Here is a 5,635-nt window from a genome sequence, read left to right as displayed (position 1 = left end):
TGAGTTGATGGAGTGGTGCGCAGCTGCTGCCACCTACAGGCCGGGCACGTGGCAGGCACATGGCATCCATCACACCTACTCTCTGCAAACGCTTGCTCCTGTCTGGCCCAGCTTCGGGCTACACCCTCTGAACCACAAACACTAGTCCACTCAGCATCACCAAGCTCAAAGGGCAAGAGCAAAGGTCAGCATGAACTGGAAGGGGAAACCTACCCTCTCCCCCACAAAAGAGGAGAGAGGGAAAACTAGTTTCTCAACCCCCTCATCCTGGGGTTCTGACTTGCTCAGCACCTATCCTTCCAAGCTCTTTTCCAAAAACTCAGGATTGGGAGCCAACAGTTATTAGGGAGTGGGGGGGGGGGGCGCGCGGAGAGCAAAAGCCCAGGCCCCCAGCTGCAGAAAGGTCAGGCAGCTATATTTAACTCCAGCTTAGGTGGAGCGGGGATCTGGTTTCTGGAGGATGGGATGGGGAGAAGGGCAGGATTCCCGGGGCTCACAGACACTTAATCCTCCTGGTGACCTTTACAGCCTGGCCTTTAGGGTGGGGTCAGCTCCAGGCAAAGATGGGGGAAAGGAGCCTCGAGGAGAGCCTGCAAGACCACAAGGGTTGCAGCTCTGGGAGCCATTTTGTGGTGGAAAATTTCTAAGTACCCATGACTCAGCTCCCCCAAGCATGGCGCCTAGCCACGGCCACCACACCTCTCCGGAAAAGGAAAGGAGAAACACCCCCAAACTGCAAGACCACTCCCACGAGCCCACGTTTTGAATTCCTCAGAGAACCATCTAGGAAAAGCATCCTCTCATTCTTGGGAGTGGAGGAGGAGGGGCCGCGGAATTTGGCTGGCGGTTTAAGTGATGGTCTGGGGTTACTAGGATCAGAGTTAAGGTCTAGCTGCAAGAACGGGAAAGCCTGGCCTCACCTGGCCTATGGGCTAAACATGACTCCATCCCACGAGGCAGGGGTAGGAGCGTTAGTCATGGGCAAGGAAGGCGAAAAGACGGCAGGGCTAAGGAAGGGTTCCTAACGGGCAGTTCATTCATTTCCTTCCTAGGAAATTGCAACATGGCGGCTGGGTTACCGCAGATGACCCCTCCCAACTGGTTCTGTGCGCAGCTGTGCCTCCTGCACCCCCGGGGCCGCGCCTGCTGGGGGCACGGGCTGGGGTGGGGGTGGGGGACGGGCTCCTCCCCGGCACGTGACCCCGCAGAGCGCGAAAGGAAAGAAAAGAGCTCCAGGTGCGGGATTAGGGGATGCGGCCCAAGCAAGAATTGGAATTCCTGTGTATCTGCTGCAAGGTGGTGGAAGGTTCCGCAGGGGCGCAGTAGAGCCGGAGATGGGCACACGAGGCCTTCGAGGGCCTCCTCCAGGTCTGAGCGCTGACCTTGAATTCTCCTTGCGGAGCGTGGTGGGTACGACCACCGCATCCAGGTTCTCCTCGCGCTTGCAGAGACTCGCTAGCGCAATGCGGTGAGGACCGCAAGACTGCCCTGCCCCACCCCACTCCACCCCTGCCCGTAACTCACCCGTTCACTCCGACCTTCACCATCTTGTCTCAGGGATGCGGCTACGGGCAGAGGAAGGTGAGCATTAGAGCGCGGGGCTAAGAGGACGGAATCCCGCGCTGACCACCTCTCCCCACCAGCTCCTCCCCTCCCCTTCCCCCAAGCCTCCATCCCGGACCTGCGCTTCCGCACGTCCTTCCTCCCGCCCCTGCAATGCGGGGGGCCCGGCTGGGCGCGATCAGTCAACCCCAGCCCCCGCAGCCGCACATCCGGCGCGCGAACTCCCCCTCGTCCCTTTTGGGTGGGCCTATTCCCCAGCCCTTTGTGCCTCCTCTCGGCCAGGCTTTTACCTGGCACAGCACGGAAGTTACGGCTATCTGTCGAACGGGCAGGAGCAGAGAGCGCAGGAGAAGGCTGCAGCCCGAATTTATAAGGGATGGGGGGCGGGGAGGGGGTGTGGCGACGTGGGCCCGCCTCACCCAGTCCCAGCCCCTGGGGTGCGGAGGCCTGAGCTACGTGCGCCCGTAAACTTGCGAGTAGTCGGCCTACCGCTTTTTTTTGGGGGGGGGGGGGGCCGCCAGGTTCTTGGAATGTGCACGCACCGCTCGTGTGGGCTGAGAACGACGTGGGGGAGGGGACTGAGACTGGCCCGAAGGAGGAGGGGGACCGGCGATGGTAACTGGTGGGGAGGGAGGAGCACTGCGGGAGAGAGTAAACTCTGGGCCGGAGGCCCTGGAGAAAAATGTGGACACCTGGGAGCCAGGGAGGTTAAAGCTGCCGCAAGGATATAACGGGAGGATCTGGGGAGTCTGCTGGATGGGGAATTGGAGCAGGAACAGCTCGCGGCTGCAGGCTCCCCCGTTCCCGCCCCCACTTCCCCTACTTTCAAAGGCTGAGAAGCTGGAAGGCTGAGGAACTTCTCGAGGCTCTTCGGTAGTGACACCAGCATTGCAAAGGAAAAGAACGGGAGGGGCCTCCAGCCGGCTACCTCCCCGCTCCCCCACTTTCCCCCGCTCTCCCATAACTTGGCTTTGGGCCTCTCTGGGCCGGGGGCCGATTTGGGCACTAGGCTGTGGGGGCCTGGAGCAGAAGGAGGTTCCGGAGGACGCATGAGGCGGGGAGGTTTCAGCACTGAAGGTCACAATGTCGTGCAGTGCAGGCAGCAGATCTGAGAAACCGGGCCCTTTTTGCACCCGCGGCTCTCCCCCAGGCTCGGGCGGGGCCCAGGCGCTGGATAGCATCTCTGTTGGGGGCTGGGCGGGTAGAGGCCAGAGGCCTCCCTCAAAGGCGCTCCTGGGAAACCTGAGGGCTGTGCGGCCCGGGCTGGGAGACAATGCCCCTTTCACCCTCTCCAGCTTGGTCCACCCCCGGGGCTGAGAGCTGGACGTGAGGGCGGAAGTCCCTCCCCATCCCAGGACGTGCAGGCCAGCCCTGCAGTCAGGGCCTCCCCTTCCCGTGGCTACGTCCAGGAGATGTTGGGGGCTGGGTGAGGAGTCCAGAATAGGGAAAAAAAGTCAGGAGTCTTGGGCACTTGGGACCAGGCCCCCGACTCTTCTCCACAGGTGATGTGGAGGAAGGAATCCATTCCTCTTCAAGCCCAGTCAGTCAGAAGCCAGGGACTGTGCTGGGGCTGTGAACTGAGGATGTTGGAAGGGCTGGATCTGAGGACTCAAGGGTTGAGGGTTTGTAGGGGAGGGGGGTGGGGTGGGGTAGAATGGACATTGCCCATCAGCAGGTGCTGGGGGACAGAACTGGGGCCTCTTTGCTGCCCCAGCGTAACATGAGACCAGCCCCCTTCTCCAGCTGAAAAGCCTGTGGCTAAATTTAGCTCAGCTGGTGATAACCTTTGCTTAAAAGGCAAGAGAGCACGTGGTCCTGCACCCCAACTCCAGCGGTTCCTTCCCTTTCTGGGACTGTCTTCCTCCAATGTTTGCTGTGGCGGGTGGCCATCTTCATGGTCCACGCCCCGGGCTTTGCAAGAGCAGGGCCAGTGGGCACCTAATGGTGAGGGGTGGCACCATACTGAGGAGCCTGCTGGGAAGTGGATGGGGCTTCCTCTCCAGCGCCAAGGACACAGTACTTTGCCTGAAGAGGGCCTTAGCAGGACCTCCCACACTGCCCGTAGCACGTTCCCCTTTGCCGCACGCCTGTCATTTCTCATTACTGCCCTTTGCTGAAAGGAGGGAGTTCAGTGCCCAGGGACCATGGACTGACGCAGTCTGCTGTTGTCATGACAGCAGAGACACCAGTGTAGTCATGGCAGCAGCCACACTGCCTGCAGTTCAGGTGACTCAGCAGAGAGGACCTGGGGAGTAGAAGGGGGAGGACAGGGCCTGCATCTAGGGGCTGACTTCCTGCAGATCCTGTAACATTGTGAGGAAACCCTGGGGGACCGTCTCCAGAGACACTGTCTAGAGCTGGAGGGGACTCATGACCTGGTCTCCCATCAGCCTGGCCAGCTCAGTCACCTGTCTTTAGAGGGGCACGAGTGGGGGTGGGGGCAGGACAAAGCGAGCTGTTGGTCAGAGGTGGGTTTCCCAACCCCAGCCTCACTGGCTGACGCATCCTTTTTTTGTGGTGGGAACTGTCCTGTGCATCGTCAGATATTTAGCAACATCCCTGGCCTCCTTCTGCCCACTGGCTGCTGGTAGCACCCCTCTCTGCTAGGTTGTGACAAAGAAATAGTCTCTAGGGGTTGTCAAATGTCTCCCAGAGGGTAAAACTGCCCCCAGATTGAGAAGTGCGGCTCTGGAGTCTAGGCGCTGCCTAATTCTACACAGCAGAGCGTCCTGCCATGTGCAGCGGGGAGGCTGGGGAGAGACGAGGCACTGAAGGGCTGGACACACATTAGATCCCTGGGCTCAGCGTCTCCCTCCGGATCAACAACCCTCTGCTGCTGCCTGCCTCCGGGCTAGTGAGAAAGGAGACAAAGACAAGCTTAGGAAAAACCTCTAAAACTATATAAAAATATTTATTCATTAGAAAACAAGAAAACTGACAAGCACATATATATATATACATTCCAAGGAAAGCAGCTCAACTCGGTTCAGTTGGGCTAATTTAAGAGCAAAGCCTTACGTTATAATGACCACTTATGCATTAAAAAACCAAGGAGACAGGCAAACAAGTATTTTACAAAGGGAATTAATTCAGGGTCATTCTTTATAAGACACTTGCACAGCAGGGTTGGGATAGGCAAGGCTGCCCCTAGGACCTGTGCCTGTGAGCAGATGCCCGGCAGATGGGGGTGGTTTTCTTGGGTGTCTCATCTTCTGTCATCTCTGCTGACAGTTCTGTACAAAGAATTGGGGGAATAAGAAAAAGCTGAGTCACAAAGATGGTGCAAAATAGGTCTCAGAGAACAAATGGGACAGTCCTAGACCACACTGCACAGGAAGTGACCTGAGGATGGGGCCTACACAGCAGGACCTTGTCAAAAGCCAGCCTGGCCTCCCACCCCCGGCACCCCCACTGGCCCCCACCCAACTCCTGCTGGGCTGGGTCTGGAAGGGAGAACCGCACCTTCGTCGCTGGATTCATCACTCGAGAAGACAATCCTGAGTTTCCTTCTTGAAGCTCGCTGCTGGGTGTTTGGATGCTGGTAGGTGGTACGGCGGGGCTTCGGTGTGACAAAGTTGTCTGAGGCTGTAGAAGCCACATGCCGGTGCCGAGCGGCTACCAGAGGCAGAGGTGTGAGTCCAGAAGAAAAAAGGAACCTCTATCTTAAAGGAGGGCCCCGCCCAGACTCTCCCAAAGGGCGGCCCCACATACCAGCTGGCTGTTTTCTGGCTGACGGGGCTCTTTGGCTACTGCCTTGGCCAACCTCAAGTTCCTCTACTGCATCCAAACCTCTGGTGTGACAGGCCCGAAGCTTCTGCTCAAATTCATCTATTACAGCCTGGAGGGAAGAACAGATTACAAACAGGCCTGGAAATTGTTATTTCTATGACTTAAAAGAAACAAGTCCATGAATAGATAGAGATGGAGGAATCTTAAATGTGGATCACTAAAGCGAAGAACCCAAATGAGAAGAGCACATGCTCTGTGGTTCCAACAACATGACATCCTGCGAAAGGCGAAGCTGCCCTGACAGTAAAAGGATCAGTGGTGGCAGGGCTGGGGGGGGGGGGGG

The 5,635-nt window shown here is 58.0% G+C and overlaps 2 protein-coding genes across 5 annotated transcripts in view; both read right to left on the bottom strand.

Annotated features, from left to right (window-relative positions):
* GAPDH (glyceraldehyde-3-phosphate dehydrogenase) overlaps positions 1-2,045 on the bottom strand; it is a 4,730-nt gene extending 2,685 nt beyond the window's left edge. Inside the window, exons 1-2 of one of the 2 annotated variants that reach the window (XR_005719936.1) lie at positions 1,854-1,991; positions 1,525-1,565 (exon numbers count right to left, since the gene is read on the bottom strand). Coding sequence is in view for 1 of the 2 variants with exons in the window: in XM_040234972.1 (XP_040090906.1) it covers positions 1,525-1,547 (23 nt within the window). In the remaining variant the exon portion in view is untranslated. Of the gene's footprint in view, positions 1-1,524; positions 1,566-1,853 lie in introns of both variants that reach the window. The other variant, XM_040234972.1, reaches the window with a different exon arrangement.
* A 2,410-nt stretch (positions 2,046-4,455) lies between these two features.
* The window catches only part of NCAPD2 (non-SMC condensin I complex subunit D2), a 24,840-nt gene continuing 23,660 nt past the window's right edge, over positions 4,456-5,635 (bottom strand). For all 3 annotated transcript variants that reach the window (XM_040234967.1, XM_040234969.1, XM_040234968.1), the window contains 3 exons: positions 5,275-5,401; positions 5,026-5,178; positions 4,456-4,796 (listed from right to left, as the gene is read on the bottom strand). In XM_040234967.1, the coding sequence (XP_040090901.1) occupies positions 4,711-4,796; positions 5,026-5,178; positions 5,275-5,401 (366 nt within the window). In that variant the 3' untranslated portion in view covers positions 4,456-4,710. The remainder of the gene's footprint in view (positions 4,797-5,025; positions 5,179-5,274; positions 5,402-5,635) is intronic.

This window comes from Oryx dammah, unplaced genomic scaffold (genome assembly GCF_014754425.2).
Source record: "Oryx dammah isolate SB20612 unplaced genomic scaffold, SCBI_Odam_1.1 HiC_scaffold_29, whole genome shotgun sequence".
NCBI classification, from domain to species: Eukaryota; Metazoa; Chordata; class Mammalia; order Artiodactyla; family Bovidae; genus Oryx; species Oryx dammah.
Note: the sequence above shows the minus strand (reverse complement) of the source record. Positions and strands in the feature narration are given on the sequence as shown.